The sequence below is a fragment of the Panthera leo genome, chromosome A1, assembly GCF_018350215.1.
Source record: "Panthera leo isolate Ple1 chromosome A1, P.leo_Ple1_pat1.1, whole genome shotgun sequence".
Classification (NCBI taxonomy): domain Eukaryota; kingdom Metazoa; phylum Chordata; class Mammalia; order Carnivora; family Felidae; genus Panthera; species Panthera leo.
Window position 1 is genome coordinate 71,111,320 of NC_056679.1, and position 16,349 is coordinate 71,127,668.

Here is a 16,349-nt window from a genome sequence, read left to right on the forward strand (position 1 = left end):
GATGTTTTTGTCATTATTACATATCTCTTTGGGACAGAAATAAAAGACTGTTTCCAAGGTGATAGTGATAAAGAAGAAACTTATGAAAAATGGTTGTCTCCTTTTGTTTTCAGAAAGCAAGCATCTCATCTCCTCCATGGAAGGGCAGTAGAGGTATCACAACTATATTTTGGAATAATATTTTAGGAAATAGGTGAGCAGGATAAAGAATATCTACCCTTTTTTTAATGCTAACTTAAAAAAATAACGTTTTATTTATTTTGAGAGGAGAGCACAAGCAGGGGAGGGGCAGAGAGAGAGGGAGAGAGAGAATCCCAAACAGAGATGTCAGCAGACTGTCAGTGCAGAGTGCTATGTAGGGCCCAGTCTCACCAACCATGAGATCATGACCTGAGTTGAAATCAAGAGTCAGATGCTTAACTGACTGAGCCGCCCAGGCACCCCATGAATACCTACATTTTTTCTGTCATTTTAAGATCTGTATTAAGATTTGCTATACTTCCTACTAAAATGTTAGGAATCGTTATTATAATTGAATAAAAATGTTTGAGTTATTTTTCATGTTTTACCTGAGAAGTTAACATTGAAGCAAGTAACTTAGCAAAGTTATGAGATCTAAATTTTAGGAGAATTAATATGCTTCTTATTGGCAACATATTCAGAATTTTTTTAGAAACCTTATTTGTGTTTCATATGTTCAGCAGCACTGCATGTAGGAGTCAGTGAACTATAATGATGGTAGATGATGGTAATATCCCAGTGTAATTAACTGCATGGCCTACAGATTCCTTTGTTATTGGGGAGTGTTGGATATACTTCATTGATTTAATATACAGTGAATAACCGTATTTTTGTTAGCAGTAATTATGAGATAAGAACTAAAAAGAATCAGTAAACATCTTTAGAATAGTCTTTGAAGGTACAAATAAGCAGTGAGTGTTTGCTACATACAAGGATTGTACCTTAATATTTAGATTACATGTGTTACTTTTGCTTTTGACGTGTGGATTTCAGTGAGATACTCTGAGAATTGCAAGATAATGGCTTCTCTTGCCTACATAATTTATATGGTTCTTTAATTTCCTTATATGTGCAGGAACAGGAGGAGAGGGTTGAATTGGAATATATTTTTCTAGGATCTTTTCCAGCCTGATAGTCAAATCAGAAAACCACAGATCTTTTTCCACATTTCATGCAGACTCGTAATTTTTAAGATATGCTATGAAAGCCTATTAACTAGGCAGACACTAGTCATTCCTTTCTGATAATTAGTTATAGTGTGATCAACAAATCTTTTTTATCCTTCATACTGCCTTCAGAAACAGAAACAAAATATATAATTGAAGTCTTTTTTAAAGAGTGGAATGAATACCTTGATTTTTATCTGACATCTAATTCTGCACAATGCTAATCTTAACATTTGATGACAAAAAAGCATTTAAAATTTGTGTATAACAGAATAGAAGAATTGTATGGTGAATCAGACACACTTTTTATAGCCTGTATCTTCCCCAATTTTTATTATTTTTGGAAAAAAATTTTGGCAAATATTTTGTTTTGTAAGTTTTACATTCCTACTATTGAAAAAATGTGTTTAACAGGTGCCTACTGCAATAGAAGCTATAATATTTGTGTCATGAGGCACCTCTGAGGAAGTGCTTTTTTTTTTTTTTTTTTTGTTTTTTAATGGCAAAGGATGTAAGTAATCTCTCTCAAATGTCAAATTAATTTTGGGTGTGTACTTTCTTTTTTCCCCTATGATTACGTAGATAGGAAAACTGAAATGTTCCAAACAACTCATGGAAAATATTCCACATCAACATTATTTGTACCGTAAATGCAGTTAAATGCTTTTAATGGAATACAAAGTTACCAGCAGATTGTTAAATATGAGAAGATACTTTGTTGAAATAGGAAGGAAATCATGTTTTGGAGTGATGTTTTAAACATCATAAATATTCTTATGAACAACTTAACTAATCCTCTGTAGGTGGGGGAAACTTTGCAGAAAACAGTGTGTGTTAAAATGCATTTCATGGGGCGCCTGGGTGGCTCAGTCGGTTGGGCGGCCGACTTCGGCTCAGGTCATGATCTCGCGGTCCGTGAGTTCGAGCCCCGCGTCAGGCTCTGTGCTGACAGCTCAGAGCCTGGAGCCTGTTTCAGATTCTGTGTCTCCCTCTCTCTGACCCTCCCCCGTTCATGGTCTGTCTCTCTCTGTCTCAAAAATAAATAAACGTTTAAAAAAAAAAATTTAAAAAAAAAAATAAATAAATAAAAAAAATAAATAAAATGCATTTCATGAATTCTATCTACCATAGCCTTGCTTTGTTTAATTTGATCTTAAAATATCAATATATTTTTAAAGCTTATTTATTTATTTTGAGAGAGAGCGTGAACAGGGGAGGGGCAGAGAGAGCAGAGGTGGGGGTGGGGTAGGGACAGAGGATCCCAAGCAGGCTTCTTGCTGCCAGTGCAGAGCCAGACGCAGGGCTTGAACTCATGAAACTGTGAGATCATAACCTGAGCCGAAACCAAGAGTCGTATGCTTAACTGACTGAGCCATCCAGGTGCCCCAAACTATAGATACTTTAAATAGAATGTAATCTTTAAATGATTCCAGAACACTGAGACATATGATGTTCTCATACTCAAGATTGCAGTATTACACATCTTTTTTGAAGTTTGCACTTTTCAAAAGCTGGCAGGACCTTTATTTGGTCATTCTCACTCTCTTTTTATTTCCCCTTTCTCTCTGATTTTGTACATGATCAGATCAGCTTTATGTTTACAAGAAACTATTCTGCACTATAGTGAGGGAACCAATCGGGGTGGGGGGGGGGGCTTGTGGAAGACTGACTAGTCTGTTGCAGGAGCCCAGGTGAGAGGCAGTGGCAGGTGCAGGTAAGGTGGTTGTGTGAGGATGGAGGGAAGTGGGGCTGTTTGAAAGCCTCTCCAGTCATCCATGCTCTTCGATATGATCTCTCCTCTTCCTCTCAACCCTTTCCATGGTAGCCTCTGTATCTCTTGCTTTGTTATCAACAAACTGCCCTGTATCTCCAGACATTCTTGGAACATTCTGCCACTTACTTGCCTTCACAGAAACCTGGTGGTTTTTCTTCCATACCACATGCACCTCTGAGGTGGGAAGCGAGACTGTTTTTTTCCCCTAGTACCATTCTAGACCACAGTCCCCTCCTTCTTAGAAAATCCTTGTTCTTTGAAGTTCACATCACCTGGCTTCATCACTACCTCCCCTCTGTCTTGGCAACCTCTAAGTTCCTTTCCCTGCATTTGAAGGCTAGCAACCAGTTTATGGTCTCTCTGCCTCAATACAACCATTAGTCCTTTTAGTTTCTCTCCATCCATTGATCCTACCTCTGTTTTTCCATCCTTCATCCAGCTTAGATACCCTGGCCGTAGTAATTCACTTGCAAATAACCCTTAACTTCCTCAACCCCTTTAATTCTTCCATCATTCCTAAACTTGGATGAACCCATCCACCCACCTTCTTAATGCCTGCATCAGGCAAAGTACATGAGCGTTGCTGGGCAAAACCACATGCCAAGGGCAGATTCATATCATTTCATGTGCATATTGCCCACTGTGGCTGAGCAGCCGACACCAGGTGGCAGTTGTGCTGTTTTTCTGATAAGCTCATCCCTCTCCTTTTTCTTTAGTGACCTCTGTGTTTCATGACCTCTGTATTCATACTTTTCACTTTCCTTCTCCAGTTAATACTATTCCTGAGTATCCCACTTTTCCCCAATGCCAACAATCTAGTCCTGGTCACCATTTTCTTTTTTGCTTCATCTGACTCATTCTTCAAGCTGTAGCCAGACTGATCTTTAAAAATAAAAATTGATGGTGTTACTCTCCCATTGGAATCCTTTAGTGCTTCCCACTGCTCCTCCTTTATCTGGGTACTATGCTCACCTTTGTTTTCTGTGCCCCACACACTGATTTCATATGAACCAAGCTCTTTCTTGCCTCTGGGATTTTCTTTTTACGTGAGATTCCCTCTGGGATATTTCCTCTGGATAGTCCCACCCACCTACACACCCACTCACTCACTGCTACCAACTGATTTCTACTCACTTTTCAGCTCTTAGCTTAAAGATCACCTCCTTTGAGTGCTCTTCCTTCCTGAAGAGTAATAAGAATTAAGAAGAGAGTATACAATTGCTGAAGATTTGTGGCCTTTCAGAATATAGTTTTAGCAGCCAGATTGTAGAAGGTTAATGGAAAAAGTTACATGGTAGGAAATTGGGAGCAGAGTACTTGCTCTAGAACTTGTCAGAGAAAAGGAGAGAAGAAGTTTGGTGGTTCAAGTGGGTCAAGTACACATCTGTGAAAATGTGGAAGTCCTGTATGTGCTTGAAGGTGGAGAGAAAGCAGCTGGTATGTGAGATCTCAGTAAAGGAAAGAAAATAGTTGATGATGCTAAAAAATAAGAGGACTTATGTCTTGTGGCTTCAATTTTGGTAAAGCAAAGAGGTCATCTGCCAAAAGTGTGGGTCAGAATTAATATGATAATTAATGTAAATTTGGTGCACTTGAGTCCTAGGTCTGTTTACTCTAAAAACATGAAATCTTTATGTCTGAATTAGTGTTTCTAAACTGAGATTTGGCGTCTTTGGGTTGTTTTTTATTTTTATTTTTATTTATTTTTAATGTTTTTATTTATTTTTGAGAGAGAGAGAGACAGAGCATGAGCAGGCCAGGAGCAGAGAGAGAGGGAGACACAGAACCCGAAGCAGGCTCCAGGCTCTGAGCTGTCAGCACAGAGCCCGACGTGGGGCTCGAACTCACAGACTGTGAGATCATGACCTGAGCTGAAGTCGGACGCCCAACCGACTGAGCCACCCAGGCACCCCTTGGGTTGTTTTTTAAATAGAGTTTTAAAATAATTTAGAATATTCTAGTGTTTTCCTAGTGCTAGAACATTTCCACAATATTATCTGCCTTGAAAGGTGTGAAATTTTATTGAGCCTCAGAGTATTATGTCATTTGTCATTTTACACTTGGTCTATTTGTTTTTTTAATACCCACACCTAATTTGACTTAATTTGTTAGCTTTTGTTTGTCAAAGGAAAGATCTTAAAACCTTCCAACCCCAAACGTAGGTACTCAAGCAAAACAAAATCCCTTTCTAATTATTAGAATTTGCCATGTCTGAAATTAACTATGTAAATGTATCTTAAAAAAAGAACTTTGCAACCATAAAACCATAGAATTTTAGCCTCAAAGAGATCTTCAGCATTGCTCCTTCAGGTCCCTCATTTTCAGATAAGGAAGAGTTGATACAGAGACAATGTCCAAAATACACTGTACAATTGGGTTTGGTAGATGAAATCCATAAATTTATGACCAGAGAAATTGAAATGAGTATTGCTATGTTAACTAAAATGAAGTTTTAAAAAAGCAGCTACTATGTGTTACGTGCCTGTTAGTGAAAGGTATAAAGTAAATATTGACTTTATGGTGCTATGAGAGAGGAAAAATAGGCCCTTATCCTTCTCCTCACTTTTAAAGTTTTTAGTATATAATATACATAAAGAGGAAAACTTAAAAATATGAATAGATTTGCAGTAAAAAGCAAGCCTCCCTTCTATCTCTGTCCTTCAACCCCTCCCACTCCTCTTATATATTTGTCTAGAGATATTCTTTACATTAAAAAAAATAATAAAACCACACACTTCGAAGGGTTTTTTTTCTTAACAAATGATAGCACACTGTATATGCTATTCTGTATTTTCTTGGGAAAATTTCATATCAATATATAGATATGCCCTTTTTTAAAGAAGGGGTTCTAAGTTCTTTTATAGGCTGCAAGATGTGTTTCTATGATATAAGGACATCTTGGCTGGGTATAAAATTGGGGGCAACATTTTCTTTTTTAGTACTTATACCACACTGCTCTGTGGTCTTCTATCTCAATTTTGCCCTCGAACAATTAGGCTGACCTGATGTTTTTCCTTACTTGTGCGTGATTTCTTATTTTTGCCTAAGTAACACATAAAACATTCTTTATCTTTAAAGTTCCATAAACAGCAGAATTCTACAAATTTAAGGTTTTATTTAGTTTGAAAAGTTTTACCCTATCGTATCTTCAAATTTACATTTATTCGTTTTTCTTCGTAAGCCTTTCTGAAAAAGTATTTTGTATATTCTTTGGATCCCATTTCTCCCTCCTTCATATCTGTTGTCTTCTCTATAAATTGTTTTTATATTGCTAGTCTTTTCTGTTTTATATGATTTCTCCATGCCCTTATCTTTCTTTTTAGTCACATTGATTCTATTTTTGGTTGCTTCTTAAAGTAGCTTTTATCTCTATAGTGTTATTTTTCTCTTCATTTTTTTTCTGAGTTCTTCCAGCTTGATTTTCATTTCCTTCTGTTGTTGTATGATCTCTTCTTTGAACCTTTGTTTTTCTTCTTTGAGCTCATTTTTTAAAAGAGGAGTCAGGTTTCCTACAGTCGTCTTTGAGACTTTGCAGAATTATTTATCTGAACTCTTCCTGTGTTTCTTCAAGTGGTTCTTCTTGTGTTATAATGCTCTTAATTTACCTTTTCCTCTTGATAAAAGTATGTTCTGCAAACTGTATGCAAAGATGCAGTATTGGTTATTTTCTGATCATCATTTATGTGCAGTGGGGTAGGTGGTTGGGTCTAAGCATGGACAGCCCACAGCTTTTCCTTTAATTAGGCTTATAATACCCTCTCATCAAATCTGTTATTTCCATTGTCCTAGATTTCACTTCCCATTAGGTTTTTGGCATAGGGTGGGTTCTTTATGTCAGCTTCTCGGTGTTGTAACAGTGAAATGCCACTTCCACCCCATATCTGCAGCTTTAGTCCCCCTTGGCTAAAGAATTACGCATAAACCGTGTACATAGCACAGTAACAACAATTCTTCAGTCTGTTCCTATATTTCTATGGTATTAAAATGTACAAATTTCCTGCTTCTCCTAGTAGCTTATAAGTATAAGCCATTGAGATTTCACTCATCTGATGATAGCATCAATAGAATCCTTGCATCTGCTGTTCCGAATTATGCTTCTTGGTGAAATCTGTTTGTGGCTGGAGGCCTGAGAAGGCTGGTGGTGGTTTTCAGCATGTTCTTTTCCCTCATTTAAAGTTTATAGATGTGTTTCATAGTTTATGATTTGGAGCTTTGACAGCTTCCTTGTTTCAGTTGTATAGTAACATTTCAAAATTATGCTCATTACTTCCCAGGTGTACAAGGAAATGTCGTTTCTGTATGTCTGTCGCATGTACTCTTTCTCATAAGCCCTCTACCTTTACTAAGGGGGGGAGAGGGAGGAAACACTTGGTAATAAATAACATCTTGGGCTCCTTTGGTTTAAGCAGTATCTTTCAGAAACTGTGGTATTTCAGGTTTCTTTTCCTTCCAGGTTCCACTGAGGCGTGGAGTTAGGTGCAGGTAAAAGGGGCCTTTGGGTATGTGGTTGGACTCACTCACAACTATTGAGGTAAGGAGGAGAGCTCAGACCCAGACTGTCTTTACTAGGCTTTGCTGTAAGGATCTGGACTGGGTACTGGCAGGCGATGATTCATCCTCTTTGGCATTGAAGAGGCCTCTGTACCCATAGTCCTGGGTACTGTTTGCCTGCAGTCATGGAGTCCCTTGTACTATGTTGTCTTTATCTTGACCCAGACTTTGTTATCTCACTAAGATAGGTAGAAACTTCTGGATTCCTATCATGATGTGCTTGGGTCATCTTTCCAGGTTCTTCCTCAATCAGTGCTGTGCTGTTGCTTCATAAGCCACATTAGGATTGCTGTGACACCAAGTACTGGGCTTTAGTAGAAGCCTGCAGCTTTCCCTAGACTATATCCCAGAAGTAGATCTCCAGCCCAGATATTTTTAGGGTACCTGATACCTGTCAGAATATTTTCATCCATCTGTCTCCATTGCTGTCCCCTACCTATTCCCAAGGATCCATGCAAAAGGAAATGGGGAGGTCTCGGATTTCTGATAGCTGCATCTTCCCTCTGTATCTTTCCTTCATGTAATCCACAGGGACTTGAAAAGGCGTCCCCCCCAGCCCCCCATGTTTCTATCTGGAAGGAACTTTCCTTCTATTCTTCTTTCCAAGTTAACATTCACATCCACTCGTCCAATAGCAGAGGATGCAGGGAAAGAAATTAATTTATCAGTAAGGGAAGATAGAGGTAGTTCAGAAATACCACTTTCATTTTTCTCCCTCTGCTTTTGTTTTTAGAAAGTCAGATTTATTGAGGTATAATTAATATAAAATTTAGTCTTTAATTGTATGGTTTTATTGAGTTTTGACAAATCTATGTAGTTATATTATTACCACCAAAATCAAGATTTAAAACATTTCTGTTACCCCAGAAAGTTCCCTCATGCCCTTTGCCAGTCAAACTCATCTTCATACCCATATCACCTAGCAACTGCTGACCTGATTTCTGCCTTTTCCAGAATGTTCTATAGATGGAATCATACTCATGTACTTTTTTCTTTTTTTTTTTAAGGGGGAATCTCACTCCTCCCCTTTATTTATTTATTTATTTATTTATTTATTTATTTATTTATTGAGGGAGAGAGAGCACGCGCGTGCGTGCGCAAGTGGGGGAGGGGCAGAGAAAGAGGGCGAGAAAGAATCCCAAGCAGGCTCCAAGCTCAATTCGGAGCCTGATGCAGGGCTCGATCTCACAAACTATGAGATCGTGATCTGAGCCTAAATCAAGAGTTTGACAGTTAACTGACTGAGCCACCTGGGTGCCCCCATTCTCATGTTCTATTATATCCTTTTTTACCGGCCTCCTTTCACTTAGCGTAGTGCTTTTGAGATGCTTAGTGCTAATTTTCTGTTGTGTGGATATACCATATTTGTCCATGAATTAGTTCATTGGACTTTTGGGGGGTTTTGCTGTATGCTATCATAAACAAGCTTCTGTGAACATTCACGAACAGGTCTTTGTGTGTATGTATCATTACTTTTCTGGGGTTTTCTAAAGCAGGCCTCCCATTTAGCATTCCCACCAGCAATGTATGAAACCTGCTTCACAGGTTTGCCGGCACTTGGTATTATCAGTACTTTTCATTTTATCCATTCTAGTGGGTGTGTAGCCCTATTTCATATAGTTTTGGTTTTTTCCTAATGACCAACCCGTGATGTGCTTGTGTCACCCATCTGTCTTCCCTGATGAAGTCTCTGGTCAAATCTCTTGCCCATTTTTAAAGAAATTCAGTTGGTTTTCTTATTGAGTTGAAAAAGAGAATTCTTGGGGTGCCTGGGTGGCTTGGTTGGTTAAGCCTACGACTTTGGCTTAGGTCATGATCTCACGGTTCATGAATTTGAGCCTCACATCAGGCACTCTGCTGTCAGTGCAGAACCCACTTGGGATCCTCTGTCTCCCTCTGTCTCTGCTCTCTCTCTCTCTCTCTCTCTCTCTCTCTCAAAACTAAATAAACATGAAAAAAAAAAGAATTCTTTGTAGATTTTGAATTCAAGTGCTTTATCAGATATATTTTTTGCAAATATTTTCTCCCAACTTGTGGCTCAGGTTTTCTTTTCTTAACAGTGTCTTTCAAACAGAAATTTATAATTTTGGATGAAGTCTAATTCACCTATTTTTTCTTGCAAGATTAGTATTTTTTGTGTCCTAAGAAATCTTTGCCTGGACCAAGGTTATAAAGATTTTCTCTCTTTGTTATCTAGAAGTTTTGTAGTTTTAGGTTTTACCTTTAGTTTTCATTGTTTTGAGTTGATTTTTTTTTTAATGTTGTGTTATCGAGGTTGGGATTTATTTTTTTGAATGTGGATGTTTATTGTTTTAGGACTATTTATTCACAAATTATGCTTTCCCCATTTAATGTTTTGGCACTTTTTTTTTAAATCAATTAATCATTTATGTATGTGTCTCTGAACTCTCATTTCATTCTATTCTTACACCAGATCTTGTTTACTCTAGGTTAATGGGAAGTCTTGAAGTCAAATGGCATGAGTTCTCCAAATTTGTTACTTTTCAAAATTATCTTTACTATTTTATATCCTTTGCTTTTCTCTCTGTATATTTTGGAATCAGCTACCAAAACAAAAAAAAGCCTGCTGGGATATTGATTGGAATTACATTGAATATATATATCAGTTTGGAAGAGAACTTCTATCTTGATAATACTGAAACTTTTCTAATTCATGAACATGGTATATATATATATATATATATATATATATATATATATCCATTTTTTAGGTCTAATTCTTTAATTTCTCACAGAATATTGCTTCTGACTTTTGAAAAAGTAAAACCTCTCCCTTCTGTTTTCATTTGTTACTTATTTTTCCACAGCTTTTTTGAGATATACTTCACTTTAGTCATTTAAATTGTACAATTAAGTGGCTTGTAGTATATTCCCAGAGCTGTGTAACCATCACTACAGTCAATTTTAGAACATGTTCATCATATCAAATAAGAAAGCCAATGCCCCACTGCTGTTACCCCTCAATCCTTCCATCCATCCCCACACCCCTAGCTCAAGGCAACCACCAATTTATTTTCTGTTGGTATGGACTTTTCTGGACATTTCATTATAAATGGAACTATATAATTTGTGATCCTCTGTGACTGGCTTTTCAGTTAGCATGTTTTCAAGATTCATCCATGTAGTAGCATGTATCAGCATTTCATTCCTTTTTATTATCAAATGATATTCTGTTATATGGATATGCCGCATTTTGTTTAACCAGTCATAAAATAGTTTACTTTAGGCTGTGGTAAAGTGGTTCCTCTTCTGCATGATTTGAGTATGTTAGGTTATTTTCTCTGAGAACCCCTAAAGATGACAATTACAGTTTCATTCTGTCACCCCTATTGACTTAAAATTAGTATCAAATACAAATTGTAAATGCCTGTCATTAAAAAAATCTTTCCTTACAGCCTCTAACTTTCCATTTTAACAAATAAAACTTTTATAATTGAACACTGACCTTTTTTAACCTTTTACATTTAGGAATCATGTCAAAGCAAATATTTTTCTCAGTTTTAAAAGGTATTTTTAGCACTTAATATTTGTAAAACTATCTTTTGGGAGCTTCTTTTGGAACTCTTCCATTACATAAGGAGATATTTAATTCAGGAAGAAGTGCTAAATAGATTATTTTATTTTTTTAATGTTTTATTTATTTTTGAGAAAGAGAGTGAGAGTGGGGGAGGGGCACAGAGAGAGAGGGAGACCCAGAATCTGAAACAGGCTCCAGTCTCTGAGCTGTCAGCGCAGAGCTGGATGCAGGACTCGAACTTGGGAATGACAAGATCATGACCTAGGTCAAAGTCAGACGCTTAACCGACTGAGCCACCCAGGGCAGTTAATGGCTAATTATCTAAATAGATAATTTTAAAATGTTGCTCTTCTCAAAACTATAGTCTTTCTGCTTCACAGATCTTTATCACCTACTTTTTAATAGTACATAATTTATGAGATAGCATGATATCTGACCTTATTTTTAAAATCCATTTAAGGAAAGTGGAACCATTAGAAACAGGAAAAGGGAAAAAATGTTTAGGACCTACTATAGTAGGAATATCGGTAGAGACTGTTTTATGTTAATTTTTTAAATATTACAGCAACCTGACAGCTCAGATCCTGGAGCCTGCTTCAGATTCTCTGTCTCTCTCTCTCTGTCTCTCTCTCTCTCTCCCTCTCTCTCTCTCCCTCTCTCTCTCTCTCCCTCTCTCTCTCTCTCCCTCTCTCTCTCCCTCTCCTGCTTGCACTCTGTCTCTCTCTCTCTCAAAACTAAATAAACATTAAAAAATTTAAAAAAATATTACAGCACCCTTTCAGATAGAGTTTTACCGTATTATAGTTTGGCAGCTAAAGTTCAGACAGGTTAAATACTCCAGCGTGGTAAGCAGCTCTAACTTAGTCAAATAGTAATGTCAGGTGAGACCCAAGCTGTCGTTCCTTCTTCCCAGTTACTGAAATGTGCTGTATGGACCTGAAGGCTCCTGAACCCAGAAACAAGCAAGTGCATAATGTATGTCCAGCTGACATTTCATTATGTAGCCAATAGCATGTCTTTGCTTCTAGACTGTATGACCACACTATTGTGGAAATAGATAAACAGAAAGTCTGTATAGATGTATATGGATACAGTTATTCTTCTAAATAATATCTGTGTGTCTTTTATTATAATAAGTATCTTTTAAGAGAATTGAGAGAGAGAATTGTTAGGGATCTTGTGTCTTGACTTTGCTACAGTTTTATTTTGAAACTTAAATATCCCTTCCTTATGTGGTTTACTGTGGATGTAATACTGTTATTTTCTCTTAGCTCTCCCATACAAGACTTAGGGAATCGGTGAGTGAAGGAAAGAAAGAAACTAACAGTACTTTTTATTTTAGCTTTGCTTGTTTTCTCTTTTATATTATTTATTTGGAAATTAGAATTTTTCTCTTAAAAGTATCTGTTTTAAAAGATATGGGTTTTTTGTTTTTTTGGGGGTTTTTTGTTTGTTTGTTTTTTTGCATCTTCATAAGTGATGACTTGGTGAAATTAGTCATTTAAGATTGACAAAAATATGACAACTTTTGCAAAGTTCAAATGGACTTTTAATATTCAACACCAAAGAATTTTGCCTAATTAAAGCTTCTCTTTAATTAAAATCACAATGCACAGTCCTTCATTAAAATTAACACAGGAAAAGTTCTTTCTTGGTCCTTGGAGAGGATATTATATGCAAGCCCTGATGTGTGGGTTGCAAAATGTCACTGGAATTTATATGCATTACTTGTCTAATTGCAGTAAATGTAGCATGTCCAGATAGGTTTAGAGTGAGAAGGCTGTTTGTTACTTACTGGAAATCACTGGAAACCTCAGTACCCAGAGGCAGCTGTGCCCAGGTCCTTCACCTCTCCCCAGAGACAGCTAAGAAGACTCCTGTTGGACCCTGTCTCTCATGGCGGGAGCAGTAAACATGACAGGCTGTTGGGAGCCATCTGTTTAAAGTGGCTGCTGCTTTGTATGTGGCAGTGAACTTGAGATCAGTTTTCTGTCTTTCTTCATGGTAACAGTCTTATTTGGTGTCACAACAGGTGGAAGTTGATGGGTCGAAACTAAATGTGACCAGCACGTGGAACCTGGCTTCACCCTTATTGTCTGTCAGCGTTGATGGCACTCCGAGGACGGTGCAGGTAAATGTTCTGATGATTTACTTTGAGGGGTCCGTCAAGTCCAAAATCCTTACCAGCACCTGGGTGGTTAACACTGACAGAAGTGGCTGGGAGAGGCTGCATTTTATCCTGTCTCATACATTCCATAGTTGAAAACATTGTTTCGTTCTTGAGGGGATCTTGAAGCAAGTCTTATTCTGAGGAATGGATGTTTTCTTTTTTTCAGGCAATCCAGGAGTGTCAGTGTATTATTACTGTTGTACACAGAGCATCCTGCGTGTTTTTCTAAAAACATGGGAAGATAGCATTTTTGTTGCCATTGTGGGTTTTTAGTTATAAAATATGACTTTGTTACCTTCCTTTTCTGTGTGACTGAGATTGTGTACTGTTCGATCAGCAGAAATGTGAGCTGTTCAGATGGACTTGCCAGAACACCTTGATGCCTTTTAAAAATTCAGTGATCTTAACATGTTAACCTTTCTTTTCCCTGCAAAATACAATCTCTTACATTGAGGAAATGACTTGAAATCCAGAGTTGACTGAATATTCTTTGCTATCGGTGGCTTCCGTATTGAAGTAGAAGCTACAAAGGGAGGTGCTGCCAGAGTTCCTGCAGCTCACCTCCTAGTTGAGGGGGAGGGTTCCAGGGAAAACAAAACAAAGAACTCCACGTAACATGTGACGATCACATGCAGATAAAAATCCAGACCCCCACCCCCACCCCACAGTATTAAACGCTCATTCTTTTTGTTGTTGTTTTTTACAAAAATATTTTTGTGTTTCCTTAACTTGATTTTACACAGGAAACTGATTTTTAAAACCTAGAGAAGTCAACAGAATCACGGATCAAGACTTCTCTATACCAGATTCACATATATCTCTATTAGAGACAGAGGTAGTCTAGAAACTTCCTGGTAAATATTTAATGACTAAACTAATTTATAAGCCAGGCTTAATTGGTAGATTATCTTTATGGTTCTAACAAACATTGAATGTTCAGGACCGAGTCGTATATTTTGGCTTTGGTTTTCTGGCTTGCCCCAGTATATTTATTCTCTCATATTTTCTTTCATATTCTCATTATGTGGTGAAATACTTTGAGACCCTTGGAAAAAATATCACTGCATAATTTCACACTACCTAGATCCATTCATTGTGTTTTCCAAAAACATGGTTTTGTGATATTTGTTTATGTATAATAGAATATGCTCTGCCCTGAATGTGCTGTGGCCAGGCAGCATTTTCTGGTCAGGGGACATAATATGACCCGCCAGTAGAGAGATACAAATTCCTACTACCCAAATTAGTGTATCATATTTTCAGCTTCCTTCTCAATGACTGTGCAGATAGGTAGCCTGATGGCACTTTTATATGTAGAGTTTCTAGCTAAATTAATACTGGATATGTATTTAGAATAATTCCCAGAAATATTTTCCCTATCATAGGGATACTGTTCAGTAAATCTTGTCATTCTTGTAAGTTCTTTGCTTAAAAAAAAAAAAAATTAGGGGCTTCTGGGTGGCTCAGTTGGTTAAACGTCTGACTTCAGCTCAGGTCATGATCTCACTGTTAGTGAGTTTGAGCCCCGTGTTGGGCTCTGTGCTGACAGCTGAGAGCCTGGAGCCTGCTTCCAATTCTGTGTCTCCCTCTCTCTCTGCCCCTCCCCTACTCATGCTCTGTCTCTTTCTCTCTCTCAAAAATAAATATAAATTTAAAAAAATTAATGTGAAATAAATGACCCCTCACGCAGACCCCCCTGACTCTGGAGAAGGGTGTTGCATCTAGTTAAGTACCATTTCATCAGAAGGAAATAAATTCATTCAGAGAGGTAAATGGTAGACTGGATAAAAACCAAACAAACTCATTGACCTAAAAAATGCTGAGGAAAGTTTTCCTTTCCAGAATAGATGGATTTTATTCACTCTTTATGGACATTAACATTCACTGTTGACTCTCTTTGTCTCTATAACGTGGTTCCCATGAAATTAATAACATAATGAGGGTAAGTAATACACAGTACTTACTGTGTATCAGGCACAGTTCTGAATGCATTTCATGTATTCATATCATCTTCACAGCAACTGTATGAAGTGGGTACTATTATTTATACTTTTGTATATGAGGCAACTGAGGCTCAGAGAAAAGTAAGTGACCTCAAGGACACGAGGCTGATAGGAGGTAGAGCCAGGCAGGCTTGCTGTAGGACCTGTGCTGTTAAGCATTACACTTTACTGAGGCAAGCTAAGCAACTTCTCTGTGGTTACAAAGCTAGGAAGAAGCTAAGCAGAAATTTGAACCCTGGCACTGGGACCCCAGAGTGTGAGCTTCTAACCTTCTAACCACTGTGCTATATAGTACTTTTTGATTGTCTCCATCAGAGTTCTTCAGATAATAATGTACCTTTCCTTCATGCTTTAAGCCAATATGTTCAAACTTAGGTGTGCTTCAGAATCACCTGGAAGGCTTGTTAAAACTCAGATGGTTGGACCCACCCCAGAGTTTATTCCCACTTAGTAGGCCTGGGCTAAGTGTGCATTTCTAGTAAGTTCCCAGGTAATGGTGATGCTGCTACTCTGGGGAAAGCAGTCTGAGAACCATTGCTTTAAACCCTTGCAATCAGAGGGGCGCCTGGGTGGCGCAGTCGGTTAAGCGTCCGACTTCAGCCAGGTCACGATCTCGCGGTCCGTGAGTTCGAGCCCCGCGTCAGGCTCTGGGCTGATGGCTCGGAGCCTGGAGCCTGTTTCCGATTCTGTGTCTCCCTCTCTCTCTGCCCCTCCCCCGTTCATGCTCTGTCTCTCTCTGTCCCAAAAATAAATAAAAAACGTTGAAAAAAAAAAATTTAAACCCTTGCAATCAGAGAATAAGCTGGGTGTGAGGAGCAAAAGTGAAGTGAGTAGGAGCCAGCTCATTGGAAGCCTTGCTAATTACATAATGAGGCCACTGCTTCACCCTTGGCCGGTGGGACTCGTGGACGAGTGTTCACAAACGAAGTGATGCTGTGGAGAGGATTGGGAGTTTAGGAAGAGCTTGGTTCAAGTTGCATTGTGGAGACAGGAAGGGAGGAGAATGAGACTGGACACAAAGAGAGAAGTTAGGATGCATTTCAGAAACAGAGGAGGGAAATCATCTTGTCTCAGAATGTTAGCTGTTCAGAGCATTGTGTGGGGAAGGGATTTGAAATGACAGGAG

The 16,349-nt window shown here is 38.1% G+C and overlaps 1 protein-coding gene across 5 annotated transcripts in view; it reads left to right on the forward strand.

The window, feature by feature from the left end:
* Positions 1 to 16,349, forward strand: part of PCCA (propionyl-CoA carboxylase subunit alpha) — a 474,500-nt gene that overhangs the window by 366,836 nt on the left and 91,315 nt on the right. For all 5 annotated transcript variants that reach the window (XM_042929832.1, XM_042929843.1, XM_042929812.1 and 2 more), the window contains one exon: positions 13,083 to 13,181. In XM_042929832.1, coding sequence (XP_042785766.1) covers positions 13,083 to 13,181 — 99 coding nt within the window. The remainder of the gene's footprint in view (positions 1 to 13,082; positions 13,182 to 16,349) is intronic.